The following is a 21,798-nucleotide window of genomic DNA, read 5'->3' as shown; positions in this document are numbered from 1 at the left end:
AGAAGCCACTAATTGGAAGGGGAGTTGGGTTGCCTTGCAGGCTTTGCATCTTAGTCCGGATCTTACGATGTTTTCATAAGAGTGACAGTTCATGTTGAAATATAACAGATTCTGCAGCAAGAGAGAAAAAAAACCAAGAATCTTTCACATTTATTTCAAATATGTGGTTGAATTCTAATTTTTCTGATAATGCAGTATTTGCAACAAAAGAGAAAATTAGTATTTTTATGCCATTGTTTTTTGTCCCTAAAGACCTGCAGTGGTGGAAAAAGGTTTTTGGACACCCTTAAAATTTGTTTCTCTTGCCTAGCTCCACTGACCCAGCTGCCCGGTCCCACCTGCTCTGCCCCTCCATCTCCCGCACTCTGGATCCAGCCCTGACCAGACCTCCCTCCTCCCTCCCTCACCTTGGACCTGCTGCCTGCTCCTGGATCCCCTGCTCGTCGTGGAGGGTCTCTGCCTGCCGTGCGGCCCCCTCGGCTCTGGAAAACACCCCCCCCCCCCCCCCCCCCCCCCCCCACACACACACACACACACACACACACACACACACACACACACACACACACACACACACACACACACACACACACACACACACACACACACACACTCGGGTTCACCCCCACGCAGTGACAACTCTATAAACAGACTTGTAGCGTAATACACATTATGGCAATTAAAAAAGGGTGAAAGGCCAAGTATCTTCACATAGAGTATTTATTTTCACATTTATCTTAAATATGTGGTTCGATTTTCAATTATACTGACAATACAGTATTTGCACATATACCTATAATTAATTTGTCTCAAACTTGCTTCATATACAGAAATCTTAGGAGCATACAATCAACAAACATATTGCTTGTTTTACTGTAAAATGACCAGTTCCAGTGTTTCACAGGATTATAGCTTCAGGAGGGGAAACGATGGTCAACATCTACTTGTAAACAGGCATTCCTTACATAAAGCTAAAAACACATCACGTTCAAAAACTGAACAAACAGAAACATTCACAGAGTTTAGAGGCTTAAAATAAATACTATATATTTAACATACATTTATTTTTCTCCCCACTTCCCCCACATGTGTACCGTTTATGTTACTTTAAATAAAGTACGATGAGGGGGGGGGAATGCGACAATAAAAACACAGTATTTTACATGTCCCTTGATGACGTGGGAATGTAAACCATTTTGGTGGGCGTAACCTGGGAAGTTGTCCATTTACAGTGCGGTACAAACAGAAAAATTACAAAAAGAAGGGCCCATACTCAGGTATATTACAACAGACCATTTTAGACCATTTTAACTCTAAAATCTATCTGATCTTGCTGACAGTCGCCAATCAGCACTCCGATTCCAGCCAAGTGATTTAACATCGACCCAGGAATGTAGCAGGAACACGGCGGGGATATGAGAGGATGAAAACACAAAAGGTGAAAAAGAGGAAAGACAGGAAATGGAAATAAATTAAAGCTTGTGTCTGTGAACGTGTCACATCTGAACACTGCTGCACACGATGACGATGATAATGGCAACATATCTAGACTTTGAAGTCCAGCAGGTTGCAGTCGATCTTGTAGTAAACGTAGGGGTAGTACTCCTGCTGGCTCAGGTTCAGCCCTGGGATGTCCATAGAGGCCTGCAGGCAGACAAGACAATTACACACAAAGTGCTTGTTTTTACTTTTTGTTAACTTTCTTCATGCAAGTTACTGAGGAAGAATAGTGATGCAAGAATGTTCTTAACGAAATCAGTCAGTAAAGACATTCTAGGGTCTGTGTGAAGTAAATTTTGTCATCTGCAGCCCAAATTTTGTGAATTGTAAGTGCAACGATTGCACATGTGAAAAGGAACACAAAACAAATGCTTTTTTTTTTTTTTTTTTAGGAGAATTAGAATTACAATTCAACATTAAAATAGTAGTAATTCAAATAGTTGCTGCTGGACTTTGGAGGTGCTTTAACTTGCAGACGCTCTCCACTGATGGCACTTCAAACGCAGTGGGAAGTTCCTAAATTCTCCAGAAATCCTGTGCTATGTCCGCCCACTGTACTGGGGATAGGAAGGCAACAAACTCCAGGAGGAGGCTATACCATAGGGCTCAGCACACCTCATGAATAATCATTGATGCTGTGCTACAGTACAATCAGTAACCAACTACTACATCCTGTAAAAAGCACAAAGTCACAGCTTGTAGAAATGTCCACGTGTGTTTCTTTGTGTTGTGACACACCCACATAGCAGACCAACACGATCCCTCGTAGTAAAACACATCCGCTCAATGCTCAAAGTCCTCATCAGTCAGTACTCGTGGATGCAAAATCCATGAATGAACATTTACTCAGACTCACATCAATGATTGCAGCACTGCTGTCCAGGTGTTTGTACAGGTCATACAGCACCTCCCTCAGTTTCTTCATGTTCTTCTTGTTGGGCTGAAGCAGCATGGCCTGGAAGTTGACTGGCAGCCCATACCTATGAAACACATGAACGGAGGTCATCTTGGATCAGCAAGAACGTGAAACTAATCTGGCATTTAAAAAGGCTGCTTCAGGAAAGCTGCAAGGTCTTCAGTGGCTCTCACCTCAATACTGATTCCACAAACACACGCAGAGCTTTTATGTGAATCCATGCGATGAAGGCCTCGCTGAAATTCACCTTCAGCCATCGTACCAAAGGCCCCTAGATTGACAGAAACGGCAATTTATCAATGCAAGAGAAATACATACAAAATGGGTAAAAATCACGGATTTAGTTTTTCATTTTTTACTATCTTAAACATTTTTAGCAGTAAGCAGAACTGTAGATTGGCTTAAGATAAAGTATAGCATGTAATACACACAAAACAAAAATACTATGGAGTTCAAAACTATATTTGTTCTGTACATAGTGGGCTCTATTATTATTATTACTATGCATCTGTAAATGGTCAGTAATAGTGTTTAGGTTGAACATAGCAGTCGTACAAACTGTTTCTTCTTGTCAGTGGACAAACGTGTCATCTCCTCTTTGTCCGCTTTCATCTCCTCCTCATTGTACTGGAAATCACGCACTGTAAACCTGAGTCGGGGGGAAAAAACAGCAGAGAGCTGGCAATCAGCTGTCAGCAAACAAGCAGATGTGTACGAGTGAATTCAAGCACCTACTACTCACACGAAAACACAGTTCTTGAAAATATGTTAAATACAGCACACACAATAGGATCCCTCTGTCATGCTAATTGGAGAAGCTGTCAAGGGCTGACAAAATTGGGTCTATTATAGAACTGAAGCCCACTTCATCACTACTTAATATCTATGGTGGATTAATTCCCAAAATATACAAAATACAATTCACAGAAAACACAGAAAAAGAACTATAATATAGTTCTTTTTCTGTGCAATTCAAATTTAAATAATAAAAAATAAATTCTCACTCTAATAAGCTTTGCACGTTCCATTTTGTAATTCAACTGAAATGGAGTAATTTACTTGTTTTCTCTGGCCTTGTGCTTGAAGTCGTCTACAGCCTTCCTGAAGAGAGTGACACTGAACAGACCGCTATCGTTGTCCTCAAACAGCAGCCTGGAGAAGACGACAGGAGATGACAACATGAAAACTGGAGACATACAACATGCCTGACACATTTCAGCTGGTTTCAAGTCCAGCATTAGCTTCAGACTCAGCTTTGCCCACCGGCTGCAGCCTTCATCTCTGTTTGGTGTCAAATATGACTGGTTATATTCCCACATGTGCAAGTGGTGATTTCCACTTTACAGTTAATCACACAAAAACAGAGACCTGAAGGCTCTGGTTGCTTTACGTTTGTAGCCGAATTGTCACTTACTTTATTGCAATGAGATATGATCGCTAGAATTAGGAGGCTTTTACAGTAATTAAACATTGTGAAATCAGCAGCATTTAGATTGTTTTGTCCTCTTTTTTCAATTTTCCAATGTATTGTAATTCCTGTCACTACTTCTCTGTCGGTCACACAACAATGTGGCAGAGAGATATTCACATCCAATTTATTTCAACTGACTAAAAACCAAATCTCTGTTGTGGAGCAGGTTGCAGTCACAGCTAGAATGGCGGCCTAATCTATTTTAGGCTGTATGTGCATCAGATCATTGACACAAATTTGCATATCAGCAATCATTGAAGCAAAACTTTGAAGGACTCACATCCACTAGTGGTTGCACAGTTTCCATCTAAGTGAACTGATTTCCTCTGTGCCACCACATTGTTGTTATTTTTAAGTTTGAGTTATTACTAAAACAACAACACAAGTAAATCATCCCTCACTGGCTTTCCACTTACAAACACTTCCCTTTGACTCAACCTGCATTCTCTCTAACAGCCAGTAGAGGGCAATTTGCTAGTTGGAAAATAAAACTTTATGAGAAAATGTCCCTTTCTGGTTTGATCTTTTAGCTCTGTCAAAATTTACCTAAAGAGTTTGTGGAGTCAAACACAAGTTTCAAGTCTACTTCAATACAACTTGGGGTTATTTTTGCAAATCATAATCTGATTTAGAGTAAAATAGATGATCAACTTGTTTTTGGGTGTTGTCCATGTTTTCATCTTTTTGACATTGTTACTCCACCAAGGAACACAGCGGAGTTATGCGACAATTAGTGTACGTTTGTCCTTCTGTCTTTCTGTGCGCAACATTACTCAAAAATGGACTAACAGATTTGGATGATTTTTTTCAGGGAAGGTCAGAAAGGATAAAAGGACCAAGTGATTAGATTTTAGCAGTGATGCTGCTTGTTGTCTGGATTCACAGATTTGTTAAAGATTATAGTATCGTTGCAAGATAGCAGCACGGCGTCACTGTAACTATGACAACAAGTGAACGCTATGTCAGCTATCTGCTGACGATCACATGATTATGATCCTACTACAAATCAACCACTGTGAACTTTTTGGGACTTATCGTCGGAAATCGTACGACGACTGAGCAGCTTTGGCAGAGTACTGAGCGCTCTGAGTGTTTTTCTTGTGTTTTCAATTGCAACAGCTAGATAGCTGCTGTAAGTGTTAACTGATAACGTTCGTGTGTCATCGGGTTCTAAGTCAGGTACACTCTCACTCAAATGTGGTCACTTCTGGCTCCAAAAAACTAAGCTGGCAAAAACAAAAATAGCAAACTAAAGGCTTTGTAACAGTAGTTTACAAACTAATAGATGACAGCAAGGATATACTGGCCTTGTCTGTCCAAAAGCATGAACACAACTTCTCATAAGATCTGACCACATCGACAAAACATCATAAAGTCACCATTCCTTCGCTTATATCCTGGGAACCCAATGTATGGAAAAAAGAAAGGAAACTGTTGTGGTACTTGAGCGTTTTGCAGATTTGCACTTGGGCAAAACCTACATCATAAAAAATCTCTATACGTGACACACATATGGCTATTACATTAAAAAAAATAAAGTCATCTTCTTCATATGGATGATCACTTCTGAAGTTTTTCATCTAGTTGGAGCTTACTTAGTGGAGCGTGGCACGACCATTTCTGCCAGCGTTTCATACGTCTTCTGCCATTCAGCGTAGCTTGTCCTGTGGAGGGTGAAAAGGAAAAGATGGCAGATTATTTTACATCTGAGCATAAAAAAAATATGAAGATTGATACCTAAAGCAAAGTTGTCAGACTAGAATAAATTGTTAGATGTCTCAATTTGACCATTTCCATGACCACAATGAATTCAATTCTAATTTTAAATTATTTAAAAGTCTTCATATCTCCAATGCATACATGCACACAAATTAAGAATTTCCGCTTCAGCAAAATTTGGGCACATAAGTTGATGGTGTACTTACTTTGGGACAACCACCAACATGGTAACCAGGTACTCTGAGTCCAGAACAAAGTCCTCTTTCTTCACTATTTCAGCCAGACTCCTTGTTAACAAGCTCCCCCTATAAGAAAGACACATATTATAGAGTTCAGATGGTCAGGCAACATTAGAGCAGACAACAGACGCTGCAAAAAGCTACAAAGAAGCACTCTGGTAAGAAGAACTAGTGTTAAAATTGTTGAAGCTACTAAAAGCAGAACAGGTTCCGACAGATTGGCATCGCCAGTTTTGTATTATATTTCTGAAACACCCTAAAAGGTTGTTTTTACTCTCTCACTATGTCAGAAAAGAAGAAAACAGAAGAGCCAGAAAAAGACTTGAAAAAATACAGTTTTGTGTGAGATGCAGCATATGAGGATTGTGTGTATTATTTGTAAAAAATTAAAAACAATTTAAAAAATTTACATTTTTACATAGCTTAACCCCGTAAAACCCAATGTTGCAGAAATACATCAGTTATATTTTTTAAAAAATATTATTTTCTATCATATATATTAATTTTTTTTGCTCATTTTTTTCTATATTTGTTTTATTTTTTTTTCTTTTTGGATTTTTTTGCTCATTTTCTTCTATATTTGGGTTTATATATTATTATTATTATTATTATTATTACCATTTATATCTTGCAGTTGTATTTTTTGCAATTTTTTTCTATATTTGGATTTATATATATAATTTTTTTCGATTCATTTTATTTATTTTTTTGATCATTTTTTTAAATATATTTGGGTCTTACAGGGTTAAACCAACAAACTGTTGTACACTATCACTTTGGAAATGTATAGAAACACAATCAATGATGAAGTGTTAGACAATACTTCTGTTATCAAATTAAAGACTACATTTTGGACGTCTGTTCTTGTTTAAATGAGTGAGTGGAAGAAGAAAAGAGAGATTTTTTTTTCATAATTACTCACGCATTCTTCCTCTCCAGATTCTGCAGGTTTCCCTTCAGGTTGTTGTAAGCTGAAGCTCGGGCTTTCAAATCGTTGTCTATCTGAGTCGCTTGCTAGAAACCAAGCAAGTGGGGGTGAATAATATATAATACTTTACTTCAGTAAGCGCATCTTTATTTTTATTTCAGACATATAACATATAGTGACCACTGAATAAACACTGAATTTAGATTAATGTTGCACAATAAATAACAAACATAAGTGAGCTGATTTTCTGAGTTACCTTGGAGATGATCTCAGAGATGTTTTTCAGTGACTGTTTGATTGGATATTTGGCCATATCCCACTGAAATCTGGTGATGTAGGTGACCAGGTCAACTGTAGCAGGTAGAAACAATATAAAGCATTATTCATCGCCTTTTCCATAAGCTTTATATGCTGTATTAATCGTATAGCAATCAACCAAATTATACTAAGAGCAATTACCTCCATTGGCCAGTAAGTTCTCTTGGACTTTGTCTCGGCTGTCCTCAAGAACATCAGCCATGTACTGAGCAACCTTCTTCACCACACTGAAGCCCAACACGGGATGAGAAGTGATGCAAAGACATGAAACAGAGAGAAACGCAGCAGTTGATAACAGCAGTCCGGGTGATTCCATCTAAGTTTCATCCTTCATAAATTTCAACTGACAAGTTTCCTTCTGCCCAACAAATACAGAAAGCTCTTCAACACCAAAACTTACCTTTCCACAAAAGTGTCTAGTTTGGCCAGCTCATCTGACAGACCCACTAAGACGTCTAGTGTTCCAACCTGTTCCAGACAGAACACAAAATATCAACAAAAAGCTAAACAATGTCGTCCACCCTGCATTCTTTATAGTAGCTACGCTGTTTTTCACCTTGAGGTCGGGGATGTTGAACTTGTTGTTAGTGGAGAGGTTGTTGGTGCGTGTTGTTGCCACCATCAGCTTATCCCAGGTCTGCTGGCAGGTTTTCTCCCCCGGAGCAGAGATCAACCAGAATTCTGTCATTGTTGCTGGCAGGAAGTTAGTCCACTGGGCCAGTGATGTCAGGAAGTCACTGAAGGGAACAGAAGAGGGAGATTATTAATAAAGGTCTCTTCATGATAAGTAAGAGACTATATTATCGTGTTTGAGGCGACACATAACTGTGTCAGTGCTTCATTGCAGCTGCTCTTTTAGTATCTCTGGTTTTGCTGGCATATTATGACCAATGTTGCAAATTATTGGAAGTGTTTTATTGTCATTTTAGATTTCTATGTCTTGTTATTTTATCAATAAACCGTTTCCCCAATGATTTAAAAAAAATGATGACTGCATTACAACAATATGAAATGACTACATGATATAGACTGATGAAGGGTTGTACATACTCCTTCCTTTCAGTACCTAAACAACTTAAAATAGTGGGAAACTTTCTTCGGCAGAAAAACAAAGCAGAGGGATTTGGTTTCCACAGTCCATGGGCTGCACACCATCAGTCATTTACATTTAAGCAGTGATGGAGGAAGTACTTAGACCCTTTACTTAATTAAAAGTACTATTGCCACACCATAGAACATGAACAAACAAAAGGGATTTTTTTTTATTATCAGAAATCAGTTAAAAGTGATACTACTAATTAAAAATGGATAAATATAGGATCCAATATTGAACAATTATTACTTAGTATCATGTTTAACTGATTTCCGATTTTAAAAAAAATGTCTATTTTCATTGCATATATGTAGAACATAAACAAACAATAGAGCTGTTTTTATATTTTTTTAATCAGAAATCAGTTAAAAAATATGTTAATAACTAAAAATTGGTGAAAATCTGATCCAATATTAATAAATTATTATGTTTTAGTGTAATTTTTAACTGATTCGCAATTAAAAAAACAAAATGACTTCTCTTTCAAGCGCATATATGTAGAACACAAATAATAAAAATATATATATTTTCTAGTAAAAGAAATCTTTTACAAGAAACAGTCCTGCAGAAAAATTTAACCTAAGGAAAAGCATCATATTGACAATGTACTTAAATTATTAAAAGTAAAAAGGTCAATATGTAATTAAGGGAATTTTGAAGTCCATGGGATACATCTTGCATACATTTTTATTAAAAGTAAAAAAGATATGTTTTTATGTTCATTATGGTCAGAAGAAAGAAGAAGAAAAGATTGGCAAGACTCCAAGGCTTTCTTAGTTATTTAATATAAAGTAATAATATAAAGTGTGGATTTATGGCATGTCAACGGGTTTCCTACAATATCTTTAGAAATAACTTTCAATTTAAATTTTACTCAACTGTAAATATAATATTTAGAAGAATCTTTCTGTAAAAATGCCATGTAGTGTTTAGTTATAGGTGGCCATGTTGATTTTAGGCCTGAAAACAGCAAAAATGTCAACTATGATACCTGTCAACTATGTTACAAAAACTCCCGCAATTATATATTGAGCCAAAAGTAACCAGTGCAAAAAATGCCCCGTGTAATTGTAATAAATTTACATAATACATCAGTAAGTTACTATTAGAGCTATATTTTACTGCTGTAGTTGAGTGAGGTGAAACTTGTTTTGACCCATTTTGTATCTGCAACTAATGACTATTTTTAATATGAAAAAACTATTTTAATTATTTTCTTCATTAATCAATTGTTTGGTTTGTAAAAATTTTGAAAATAGTGTAAAATCAATCACAAGTGCTCTAGCTGATTATCAAAACAGTTATGACAAAGTGATTAATCGACTAAGCAATTCAGCTGTACTGCTTGGTTTCATACATTTAAAAAAATACACATATATTCAGCATGTTTTGAGTGCAAAAATTCTAATTTGCTTAACTAATGCCATCAGATAAACGTTGTTAAGTTTCCCTATGAGATGTAGTGAAGTAGTGGCAGAAAGAAAAGAGTCAAATTTGTACTTAAGTGCAGTATTTTATAAAGTGTGGCATTTAAGTACTGCACTTGAGTATTTCTGTTTTACATTACTGTACACTTTCATTTCACAGGATTTTGAGAAAAATATTACACTTTGTATCTTTATTCCACTATGTTTATCTATAATAATTGGTAACTATAGTTGCCAGCTACTTTGGAAATTAAGGTTTTTAAGCAACATCACACGATCAACTCATAATAATTATGGCATATTATAAATCTAACAAAATAACAGTAGTAGAAGAAAGAAAGAGGTCATTCAACATAATTATTACTAATAGTCTTGTTCTAATTTTGCACCTTCGCTTGGCTAAAATTATTGATGTAATACTTTGACTTGTGAGTGTTGTGTGTTTTTACTAGTTTTGATTAGTAAAAATCCCTGAGGCCTGCATGTAAGACAGACACACTACTGAGATGAATCAGAGTCACATTATTAAGCTCCTTCTTCCTCTTTCAACTTTAGTTTTCCCTCAGATTCGTAAACTTCCTCACATTTCCCAGTGCTTGTAATGTGGCAGCAGAGCTACACAGAAGTAGTTGATTGCATCAGAGTCATCACGGTAGAGACAGATAGTTCCCATGTCTGCTGATTGACTATCATATGATCAGTGTGTGGCTGTGGACGGCTGCTAAAGACCGAACCTCCTCCTAATTAAACACCAAGAACATCACATTACGAAGAAATGCTGCACTTTGGTTTGTCTATCAGCCTCGGAAAAACAGAATCAGGTTCAGACAGCAGAATGTATGTGATTATATTCAGTGTTAGCTTGCTGCTGCTGACACGAGCTTGTTTGTCACTGCAGCCTCGCGCCGTCACGACGCCAATATTCGGTGCTTTTCGGTACTTACCGGTGTGCTTAACGGCGTCGGGGTTCGGTCCGCACGGTGTAGTTTCAATTAGAGTCGCAGGTTCCCATACATAGCGCGGATAACAGCAGGTTTTCGACACAGAGGTCCTTCAACAGAGCATCTCACTCACAGTCAGCTGATCAGAGGAGCTGTTCTGCCCATGCGCAAAGACTGCTGCGCACTGCCGCCGTCACGTGATCCAGCAGTCCTCGCGAGGTTCAGGGTCCGAATGTGAATGAAACAATGGTTTATTTCGGTTACAAAATTACAGTACAATAATTTCATTTTGTGCGTTCAGTTAACAAAAAAATAGTTATACATTCTTATAGGAAACTTTTTTCTCTTTTCTCCACCCCTCCTCCTCTCACAAAAAGAAAAAAGATTTTAAAAAAGAAAAGAGAAAAACAAGACAAAAAACCCAAAACAAAACAAACAAGCAATATGTATAAATCTAAAATGTTAAATACTTCGCTAAAAGTAGTGGACAAACGGCAGATAGCTACAAGTAACGTGTAAGTGGTTAACGCTGATAAACGTAACTGGATTAGTGGTTGAAATGAGCTAACATTAGTACCTAAATATAGCTAACTAATTAATAAAAACTGTCGAAACGTCCAACGTCTGCCACGTTAGCAGTACAAAGCACTATAAATTTGAGCTTGTGTATAAAAATAGCTATTTTTCCTCAAACTGAAACATGGAGAAATACGCTTCTGAAACCTAATGTATAAAATTAATATTGATTAGCTACTTACTTACCGGCGCCTAAATTTAATATTTCCGAGGGCACATAAATGCAACATTCCTGTTTTCTTTTTAAAAGCTCAGCCCGTGCCTTTGTGTCAATGTCGACCTCTCCTGGTAAGATGCATGTACTACATCCCTTAACAGCGCCTTTAGATGGCAGTAAACGTCTTTCAACCACAGACTGTATATAAAGTCTATGCTTTCAACAGGTAACTGCACTACATTCGTCTGGTCAGGGTTGATCATCATTCTGCACAGACTATGTAGTCTTCTCTGCCAAATCTTCCTGGTTTTCCATGACCAAACACGACTGTTATGCAAGAGTAAACGAAGAAGCTGTTTATGGCTGTGGTTTTACGTGATTTTATTGACCCTTCTCTGCCACATCATGTTCTTGAGTTGACATTAGACTTTGGGTTAAAGCTATATACAGTATAATAAATTAAACTTTACTCAAACTTCTTCAATACTAAATTTTTAGACTGGATATTGACATCACGCTGATGTTCCTTGTCTCATATACTGAAAAAAATACGCAAACATTTTTAAGAAGAGGCCTTTATTGCAGAAGGACGAGTGCCAGTGTACAAAATGAAATAATGACAGTGATCATATGGTACTTGTAGAATGTTGGCTGTGGGAAAAAAAAGCTTATAAATCCACAACAACAATATATCTACTGTGAACTAACACTAAATATACAATTTGTCCCCATCAGTGCACCCCTAAGTCATCTTACTGAACATAGTTCTGATTTTCATTTTAAGGTTATTGGTTTGCTTGGAGTATAACTGTTGCTTATTCTGTTCTTGTCTCTGTTTTCTGTGACCTCTGCCTGAAAATTGAATTTCCTTCCTGCGGACAGGGAAGGCATTTTAGTGAGTTCAGCGGAACCAAAGCACACAATTTAATTTGCTCCCATCTTCATGGACCCTAGTGTGAACTTTGAAGCAAATACTTTATGAAATACTTTGCATACCTACATAGATACACAAGCAAGCTATAGGGAATATCTAACTTTATCAATTTTTTCAGAAACTAAGAAGAAGAAGAATGTCTTTATTGTCATTGTATTAAAACAACAAAATTGAAAGTGCAGTCCTTTAAGGGCATAATAAATAAAAATAAATAACATAAAAAAAATAGAAGCATATGGCCCAATGTGATTAGCTCTTTCTACAGTATGTGCCTCGAGGCTATTCACATGACTGTACAATATAAATGCAAACATTAGTTAGTCTCGTAATTTCATCTCTAATGTAAATATAGTAATAAAAATTTTTTTAATTAATTTAAAATTAAAAAAGCAAAACAGATAAGAAACTTTAAATATTTGCATTGCAGTGCTTCCAAACAGAACTTTCCTTGTTGTTTAGAAACTGACATTTCTAGGCCATGCTGTTTTGTGAACACAGAGTTCGTTACAGTGTCATAAAACTAAGATAAGAACCATAGGACTGCCAGACAGCAACAAACACACAGATGAACCCTTGCAGCATGGCTCCAGTGCTACAGAAATAAAAGTCACAGGACTCAGGTGGCTGCAGGCTGACGTTTTGTGTTCATCTTGTCGGCAATTTGATGTTTTACTGAACTCAGTGCTTGATTAAATAAATTGCAAAATTAATTTCTTCCCATCAAGATGGATCGCATACAGCATGAAATTATCACAACTAAAATACGGCTAGATGTGAGTCAGACAAAGGCTTAAGGATTTATCAACAAAAAAATTCAATAAGCCACTGAATCTTAATCCCCCACATTCCATGAGACACAAGCAGGAACACTTTCAATATCAAAACATCCACTGCCTAGACAGAGGCACATTCTTCTGTTCTGTCTTTTCTGTGTCATGAAAGTGTGTCAGTTGCACATCAGTATTTTAAAATTAAGGTGGAGAAAGGTGCACAGCTGATTTGCACAAGGTTTTGAAAACTGTGACAACCTGTAATTGACTTTTGCAATAAAAATGTTTTTTTGCCAACTGACTTTCTCATAACTTTCCTGTTTATGCACTTCTGTATGTCTTCAAGGGTCATGAATGCTGTCTGAAAAATAGAGGTGAACACCTCATTAAAAAATAGCTCATAAATTGAACTTTGTTACCGGCGTGGTAGGGCAATATTATCACAGAGGAAACTTTTGTTGCCATCATGTGACCTAAAACAAGGCCGTGTTTTTGCAGTCTCAGACAGATTTAGGTGAATGTCTTAACATGTTCCAAGTCAGGTTGAATAAATAATGCTTAATGACTTAATTACTCAAGATTACTATTATCCAGTGTTAGTGTCATGTCCCAAATTCTATTTTCTGAATACCCATGCATATGGATACATTGCCTTTAATAGAAATTCAGAAATATATCATTTAAATTTTATCTGCATTGTGCATTGCTTTACATTGCTAAATAGTTCAAACAACAACTTTCCAAAGACCAACAAATAACCCTAAGGAGCTATCAAACAGGGGTGCAAAGTTTCAGCCACGCCTTCATATCTGGAGCACATTACTGTTTTATGATCCAGTGGAAATTCAGTAATATGTCTGTAGCTGACGTATGTGGTTATGGCTCATTTTTTAAAAAATACATCATGCAATTTTTTTGCTTAAATCTATGGTGGAATATTTTGACAAATTCCTTATTAGTTGAATGTGTTGTCAAAGAAAAACAGCATCTCACAAACTTTCAAAGTATTGATGTTAAACCAATTCCTTTTTATGATTCTGGCTTACATATATGAGTTGAGGAATTAATAGAATGTTTTTGTTTCTGTTCTGTACATAAATTAGAGCCGCTGCAATTCTACAACAGCAACTGTGTCTGAATTGTCCCACAAAAACAGAGCAGCAGAGGTCTTGTACTGATTGACTGCCATCTATGGAAAGTTTATGGTTATGTAACCTGAATAAACATCACAGATCCACTGCGGCCGGTAAGATATTCGGAAATACATATTTGGTATGTCATCAAAAATGCAGAGCGCTGATTGGCGGAACTGAACGCAGTTCCCGCCTACGGGCCGTTGATTACCTTTTCCACTTCCCCTGCTCGGCTCCAGTAGTTCTCCACCCACCAGCCCATAGAGAAGACACTGGTCAGAGCCGCGCGTTCCTCGTCTAAACATATGGCAAAAACAGCCGCCTTTCTTTCTTATATCGTTGTGCCCACTACTCTTTAAAAATTCCGCCGAAAAAGAGAAGACGATTTTCCAAAACCTTCTGGCCGTTATCTCACGTAAGTAAAGTAGCTTGAGTTCCTTGGATTCGGCAGGCGGACGTAACATGGCGGGCTGCTCTTTCTGCCTTCTTGCTGCACATGACAGACCCGATTCATTGAATGCTGTGTTTTTGGGATGAAATGGCGTTATATTTATAGGTATTAATAAGTTATGACGGGATCGTATCGCCGCAGTCTAGTGTTTAATCGTGTAATGTGTCAGTGTTGTGGTTTGTTTTCGGGTTAGTAGCAGAACACAGTGCTAATATGAGCGTCTTCCATCGACGGACGGCTCAACGGTAGCGGCTCTCTCGTTCAGTCTCTCAGCAGCGCGTTTTCTCGCAGTGTCCTTTCATATGATCAATCCTGTTTCAATTTTACATGTAAAATGTAACAGTTGTGACATTTGTGTGGTACAGTTTGTGTGGTTTAATGCGCTGGTTACGTATTGCTGTAATTTCTCATTTGTCAAGTTGACACTGTTTTTACTCACAGCGCATGCGCGTTTCATTTAGACAGTTTTTATGTGTATCAATGACGAGAACAGAAGTAGTATTATTGTCACATCGAATACACTGTGTTTATTAAAGTATAAAAAAAAAAACAAGCCATGTAAAGGGACGCAAGAGTTGCTTAACATATTGATTGTGTCTGTGAGGTTTTGACTCGAGACAAAATGAGATGAGAGGTACACTTCGGCCATACATAAAAAAAATGACTGAAAAGCCTTTTCAAGAGCACTGCATTTCATGTGATTTCCCTTGTGATAAACATATGGTACGTGTTTGACTTTTACAGTGTCTTTCTCATGTGTGTACATTTAATGTGTCTTGTTTGTCCCTCAGGGCTCCCCTGTCTCTGTACAGGTGTATGAGCGCTACCCAGAGGGCCTAGGGGCGGCTCTTTACCGGGAGCACTTCGACTTCAATGCTGAGCCGCCTTGGGATCCTAGCTGATAGCGGGACAGGTCCATCTCCTGACTTGTCCATGTTAGTGCCCCTGGTTGTTATACAAGCAATTATGCAGCTTTGTTACACAGTTTGTTTGCTGCTGCTGTTCAAGTTCCTGTAAAGTCAACAGCTATAACTAGACACTTTTGAGGTGTCAGGAGTGTACACATTTAGTAAATAGCTCATAGGGTTTTTTGTAAAAGAGTTAATAAATACATCAATGAAGACAAAAAGAACATTTTTAGGGACTAGATGTTGAGTTGACCTGGGGTTTACATTTATATGCCTAAATAACTTAAAAAAATAGAATGTTGTGATGTTGTTGGTCCTGATTTCTCTCTCTCTCTCTCTCTCTCTTTTTCCCCAGTTTGTTGCATACCGGCAGGACCCATTGGCTCAGTCGTGACCCCTTGACTTGTTTATCTGTTCTTTATGATTGTCGGCTTAGCGGAATACGGTTGAGATGAAAGGACTCACTGACAAACCCAGCTACATCATTGAACTTCTGGAGGGAGGAGTGACCCTGGAAGATGTCATTGACGGACACATCTGTGAACAGGCTCTGGTCAGTTCAGCTTGTAGGCCTTATATTTGCTTTGCCAGATATGTTTCAGATAGCCTCCATGGCACTCTGTCATTAGTATTTGTAATTGATTGACATCTTGTTGATATTTGATGCATAAGTTCTTGTTGAATTCTGAAATTCACTTCCTTTTGCATTTCCAGGTGGAGAAGAGTGCGTTTGTGGTGGGTGACCTCGGTGCCCTGATGCGACAACATGTGCGCTGGCAGAGTGTAGTGCCACGGCTGCAGCCCTACTACCCAGTCAAGAGCAACAGCAGCCCTGCTGTCATCGAGGTGCTGGCCTCCTTGGGCCTGGGCTTCGTTTGTGCCAACAAGGTACGCTTTCAGTTTAGCAGATCCCAATTCAGGTAGCTTTGGTTGGTTAATTCATTTTTACACTGCACACTGTTTCATCCTCTTATGAAAGCACTTGATATTTTAGGGCAATTACATTACAAACACTCAAGTGATTACTAGTCAGCTGATGACGATTATCCTTTCAACTTATGCAACACACTTGGTACCTTTTTGATTGTTTTGAAGAGGATTTGCGTTAATATCTGTACTTGTGTCTTAACATGTGTGTTCTCTTGCCTCCAGGCTGAAGTGAGCTTGGTGCTGGAGCACGGCGTGCCACCAGAAAACATCATCCTGTCAAGTGTTTGCAAGCAACTGGCACACATTAAGCATGCTGCCAAGAACAACATCCAGCATCTTGTGTGTGAAAATGAGGCAGAGTTGTCCAAGATTTCCCGTCTGCACCCTAATGCAAAGTAAATGAGCTAATATTTTTCGTCAGCTGCTTAAAATCCTCATACACTCAAGACTGCGTTAATGCAATTACTGTGTTAATTAGGAAGTACATCGTTGGTTTTTTGTTTTCAGCTTTGTCAAAGTACAAACAACTTCCAAGAAACTTGTTGCCTGGCTGATATTGTTTCCTTTATTCTAGGTTGCTGCTGCAGTTGACCACTGAGGCCCATGCAGCTGAGACCAGCATGGTCTTCGGCTCTTCTCTGAAGAGCTGTCGGCACCTGCTGGAGGCAGCCAAGGAGCTGGGAGTCCAGGTGGTTGGAGTAACCTTCCACATCCCCAGCTCCTGCCAGGACCTGCAACAGGCCTACACCCATGCACTGTCAGACGCTCGCTGTGTGTTTGACATGGGGGTGAGTCTTGTGTATAATATAATATCTTAACTCAAATATTTTCTCTCCATGTTCTGTGTATTTTTTATCTCTCCGACGTTCTTTTTAATTAATGATAACAACCGACTGTTTGCTGTCACTGTCTAGATGGATCTGGGCTTCAACATGAACATCCTGGACATTGGTGGTGGATTTACTGGCTCAGAGTTTCAGCTCAAACAGGTAAGTGGTGAACGATGTAATGAGAGCTACTTCAGTCAGATTTCAGCGATGACGTTTGCCACTACTTGTCCTACAGCTGAACTTCCCATGACTAAGCCACAAATAATGTACAATTTCTGCAAAAAAACTTCCCTAAACACTTGCCCGACCACGCAAATGGAAATTCAGCTGTTTTTTAACAGTTGAAATCTTGTCAAAAAGACATGAATGTATTTTAGTTTAAAATTACTTTCATCAACAGATTATTGAAGTCATGATCTGTTTACTCAGGGATATTTTCAGTTATCTAAATAGACCGCTGTTTACACACAAGAACACTTAATGCTGGTATCTCTTTCGTAGCTCAGACATAAATTTATTCAACTTTCATTAGCAACATGCTGAAAGTTACCGTTCTCAGCTCTATACCCAGAACAAACATCCAAGTTTTAGTTAGTTTTTTCTGAATGCGTATTTGCTGTATGCAGGTTGAGTCTGCTGTCAGGCCGCTGCTAGATGCCTACTTCCCCCAACTGTCTGGTGTGCAAGTGTTGGCCCAGCCGGGCAGCTTCTACGTGGCCTCAACTTTCAGCCTTGCTGTCAGTGTCATCGGCAAGAAGGTGGTCCCTCGCCACTGGGACAGCCTAGCTCAAGGTGAGTTCCTTAATTCTCTGAAATTCTGCGTTTATTTTTGTTGTTTCAAGATTTCTGAATGCATCATCACATCTTAAAATTTTAACAAAATCACTGGCGGTCAAATCCCACTCTGGGTCTTCAGTCTGTAGATATTGCACTGTGTTCTATATTTCTGACACGGTGACCTAATGTATTGACACAGGTGAGAACAACGAGGACACTGAGTTCCTGTACTACATGAATGAGGGTGTTTACGGCCCATTCAGCCGCAAGCTGCTGGGAAACTCCATCGCTGCCCCGTCAGTGCACAAGGTTAGTAGGCCTCCACCCAAGAGAGACAACCCCATTCAGGACTGAATGAAGCATGTGACAGCAGCTCCAGTTGAAAAAAGGAAAAGGGGGTCACGCATTATGAGCATTTAAGGATGCAGGATCAGTTTCTTTAGATAGTTAATTATATTGACCCAAGTCCCTACATTGGTTCTGGGATATTTATACAAAGCCTAAGGTATGTAACCTGTTCTTGCAGTACCTGTGTGGTTTTTTTTTTTTTTTTTTTAAATAAATAACTCATACAAGGTATGGGGGATAGACTTTTTTTTTTTTAAACTCTCTTGACATTTCTGTTGTTACAGTGAAGCTATCAAAATAATTATTTAAAAATCTTTAAATTGTATATTTTTTTAGGTTTTACAGAGCACAAAGAGTGCACATTAGTGTCCTTTTTCAATCAGCATGATCCTAAACCTCCCCAAAAAAGGTACAGTCTGCATTTCTGTATTTCAAGAAGAAATATTTTTAAGTACATGATCTCTCAGAAACACTGACACATTATTCAGACCTCTCCAGACAACAATATGAAGCAGTAATGTCCATTTGTAGCACATGACTTTGTTTAGGTGACTTCACAGCTATTAATAATGACTTACATCACCTACATGGCGTGGCTGAAATTCAGTTCTCCATCTACTGGCCCTCTGTAAGTTATGCTACTCTATGAAGCATAAAGGCACATTGAAAGACTTGCACTTGAAGATACTTGAGTTTTTTGTTTGTTTTTTTTTAATGAATTTTGCTAGTATCCTTTGCACACATGGCAAAGGATACTAACAACTGGTCTACGTCTACAACAGACATTCACTAAACAGTGACAGCAAGGAAACACGAGTGCAAATACTACACATCGTAGTTACTTCTAAACTAAAAACCCACCACAGAGAGGTTATAAAAGGGACAAGGTTTTGGAGACATGATCACTAATCCCACCTTACCAGATTAGGAAGTCCCAGCTGCCTTGTTGGTGAACAAAAACCTGCTCGAAAATACTAGTGATTGAACTCTCACTGTACTTGCACTTGCTGTGTTTTGGTTAGGCGTAGCATAACAATAATGACACATTGACACTTCTATGCTCCATTTACCTCACAGTCTTGAAAGAAATAAAAAACACTGTGACCTACGGACCACTAAGTACAACTGAAGGTATAGATTACTAATAATGTAATTACAGAAGGCAGGGTAAAATGGACAAAGATGGCTAATGATGCAGTGTGTCTTTGCACTTCACTGTTGTTGTAATTACTCTATAGATGAGCTAATGAGCTCACAGCCAGTGAAAGCAATAGAAGTCAGAATGTCAGCCAGTGCAGCTTTTAGCTATCTTTGGTGGTCGACTGTAATCGAATTGATTCCTCATGTCCAGTACAATATTATATGTACACTAGAGATGTCATTAACTGTGACGGATTAGATTAATTAAGGAAGAGCAATCAATCACTCTCCTAAGTTTGCCATGTTTTGCTGACACTTTGTTCCTCTGTGCAGCATGTGTTGTGTGCTGAGGAGGCCGTGTATCCCAGCAGCCTGTGGGGCCCGACTCTGGACCAGTTGGACCAGGTGGTGGAGCGCTGCCTGCTGCCTGAGCTCAGTGTGGGAGACTGGCTTCTCTTCTCCAACATGGGGGTGAGCGGCCTGGAGGAGTTCAGCTGTCTCTCCAGCTCCCCCCAGCTGCCCGTCTACTACACTGTCTCCACCTCTGACTGGTGAGTGTGGAGCTAATAAGCATGTGAAGGTCTACCACAAATACATCTAAAAATATGAGTCGTATAGAGAGCTGATCATCATACTTGATGTCGCCCTCAGGTACGAAATGCAGGACGCCGGCGTGGCGCTGGACAGTGCCATGAAGAATTTCTCCATGCTCCAGTACAGTGCGTAACTACCCTCAGCCCCTGCCCCGTAATGTATTGCACAGATCCTCCTAGCCTCTGCTTTCACCATGTGAGAAGAGAGGTCAGCGTGGTATTTGGGACAAGGGGCAAAATGTGGTCAACATTCCAGCCACCTTGGAAAAAGCAGTGTCCTGTTATTTCTTCCAGAATTTGACTTTTTTTTTTTTTTTTTTTAACCTCCAGAAATTGGAAACAGTTGTTCGTTTGACACCTCAATTGTTTAAACTTTTCCTGGAAGGTAGTCCTGGGTTCGCTCCTCTCTCTTTGAAGGACTCAAAATCTGTCAGCTAAAAGAACTCTAGCCCAAGCTCAAATGACATTATGCAACAAAATGGATGACTTTTTGGAGATGGGACCACCCCAACATGTTTGGGGTGGTTTGTTTCCTAAATCAAATTCAGTTTACAAAATGTACAATTAAATTAAATGTTCTCTTTTGATTACCTGTTGGCAGTCGTGTAAATCATGTGTCTGTTCAACACCAATACATTTTGTCTGTAGATGATTTTTGAAGTGTTTAAAAGAATCAATGCCTCGTGTGGATTCTGTACTTCAGACCCCTCACTTTGCATAGTTTAAATGAAATTATGACAATGATGTAACCTATTTCTTTACTGCAGATCACCTCAATGCATTTTTATTTATTGGATTCAGATATTACTGGGGCATATTTAAAGCTCCATCTTTAAGTGTGTTTTGCCCAGGTATTATGCTGTGGCCCATCAGACAGTATTTTCCTGATAAGATATTGATGTGTTCTCTTTTTGTTTGTTTGTTTGTTTGTTTTTTAACGCTACATGGATTACGTGTGCTGTGATTGCCATTTGTGACCTCAGTGATTTCCCGTTACCTGAAATGCATGATGGAAAAGCTGTGGGAGATTCTCTGTGTCGAGCTACAGCTTGAATACAGAGAAGTCGCATATTGTGACACTCCTTGCCTCTAACGAAGAGAGGTTAATCTGGTTTCAAAATGCACAAAATCTTTTGTAGGTTAAAAAGAATACTGTGACATTTAACATCGCAGCCCTGATTTTTCAGATCTTCATATTAGTGTCTTGTCGATGGATTTGTCTCCCAGGATCTGAAAAGCCAGCTAAGGAACTTTTTTCTTTAGAGTGCTCCAACATAAATTATCTGTATGTGGCAGATATCGATGTACATGTCTATATCTTTAAAATTAAAGACATGCAAGTTGTACACAGACCTCTCTCGAGGCAGTGCAAATGATAAATATGCCAGACCTTTCCTCATGCCTGTCTAAAGCTATGAGGGACATAATGAACAGTTTCTTGTACAGCTACGTGTTTAATAATGTTAAAGATGACCTGACTTATCTGCAGTTTATAAAGAATCCTGCCCTTGTGTGTTACAAGTGACTAATGTATTAATTACTTGCTTGTCTACGGCACTAATGGACCATAGCCTGTTTTTGACTGTAAATTGTGCTTGTTAAAGTAATGAAAGTGATTAATTTAATACATTTCTGACTGAAATCATTTATCTTGTGCATGTGTGGTCTTTGATAAGGGGGGAGGGAGGGGTGTAGATTC

At 38.6% G+C, this 21,798-nt stretch overlaps 2 protein-coding genes across 2 annotated transcripts; one reads left to right on the top strand and one right to left on the bottom strand.

The window, feature by feature from the left end:
• Positions 1 to 702: 702 nt before the first annotated feature.
• atp6v1c1b (ATPase H+ transporting V1 subunit C1b) lies at positions 703 to 10,715 on the bottom strand. The gene is made up of 13 exons (XM_023263000.3): positions 10,556 to 10,715; positions 7,648 to 7,828; positions 7,492 to 7,559; positions 7,233 to 7,318; positions 7,030 to 7,124; positions 6,768 to 6,859; positions 5,813 to 5,911; positions 5,483 to 5,551; positions 3,476 to 3,568; positions 2,972 to 3,065; positions 2,590 to 2,687; positions 2,357 to 2,480; positions 703 to 1,644 (listed from the first exon to the last, which is right to left on the bottom strand). Exons 2-13 carry the CDS (start codon positions 7,777 to 7,779, stop codon positions 1,546 to 1,548), a joined length of 1,149 nt encoding a protein of 382 aa, XP_023118768.1. The 5' UTR covers positions 7,780 to 7,828; positions 10,556 to 10,715; the 3' UTR covers positions 703 to 1,545.
• Positions 10,716 to 14,369: 3,654 nt separating this feature from the next.
• On the top strand, positions 14,370 to 21,744 carry azin1b (antizyme inhibitor 1b). Its single transcript, XM_023262995.3, has 11 exons — positions 14,370 to 14,537; positions 15,365 to 15,508; positions 15,837 to 16,034; positions 16,196 to 16,369; positions 16,634 to 16,806; positions 16,986 to 17,199; positions 17,326 to 17,400; positions 17,868 to 18,033; positions 18,218 to 18,327; positions 19,840 to 20,057; positions 20,158 to 21,744. Exons 3-11 carry the CDS (start codon positions 15,933 to 15,935, stop codon positions 20,231 to 20,233), a joined length of 1,308 nt encoding a protein of 435 aa, XP_023118763.2. The 5' UTR covers positions 14,370 to 14,537; positions 15,365 to 15,508; positions 15,837 to 15,932; the 3' UTR covers positions 20,234 to 21,744.
• The last annotated feature ends 54 nt before the right edge of the window (positions 21,745 to 21,798 follow it).

The sequence above is a fragment of the Amphiprion ocellaris genome, chromosome 15, assembly GCF_022539595.1.
Source record: "Amphiprion ocellaris isolate individual 3 ecotype Okinawa chromosome 15, ASM2253959v1, whole genome shotgun sequence".
In the NCBI taxonomy this organism is placed as follows: domain Eukaryota; kingdom Metazoa; phylum Chordata; class Actinopteri; family Pomacentridae; genus Amphiprion; species Amphiprion ocellaris.
This window is presented reverse-complemented; position numbering and strand designations above follow the sequence as displayed.

Bases quoted from the DNA above. Each gene is read 5' to 3' on its own strand.
- azin1b (XM_023262995.3), top strand. From the start codon at position 15,933: ATGAAAGGACTCACTGACAAACCCAGCTACATCATTGAACTTCTGGAG. The intron at 16,035-16,195 runs GTCAGTTCAGCT...TTGCATTTCCAG, and splicing joins ACATCTGTGAACAGGCTCTG to GTGGAGAAGAGTGCGTTTGT. The intron at 16,370-16,633 runs GTACGCTTTCAG...TCTTGCCTCCAG, and splicing joins GCTTCGTTTGTGCCAACAAG to GCTGAAGTGAGCTTGGTGCT.
- atp6v1c1b (XM_023263000.3), bottom strand. From the start codon at position 7,779: ATGACAGAATTCTGGTTGATCTCTGCTCCGGGGGAGAAAACCTGCCAG. The intron at 5,912-6,767 runs GTGAGTAATTAT...TCTTTCTTATAG, and splicing joins AATCTGGAGAGGAAGAATGC to GGGGAGCTTGTTAACAAGGA. The intron at 2,688-2,971 runs GTACGACTGCTA...CTGTCAATCTAG, and splicing joins CTGACAAGAAGAAACAGTTT to GGGCCTTTGGTACGATGGCT.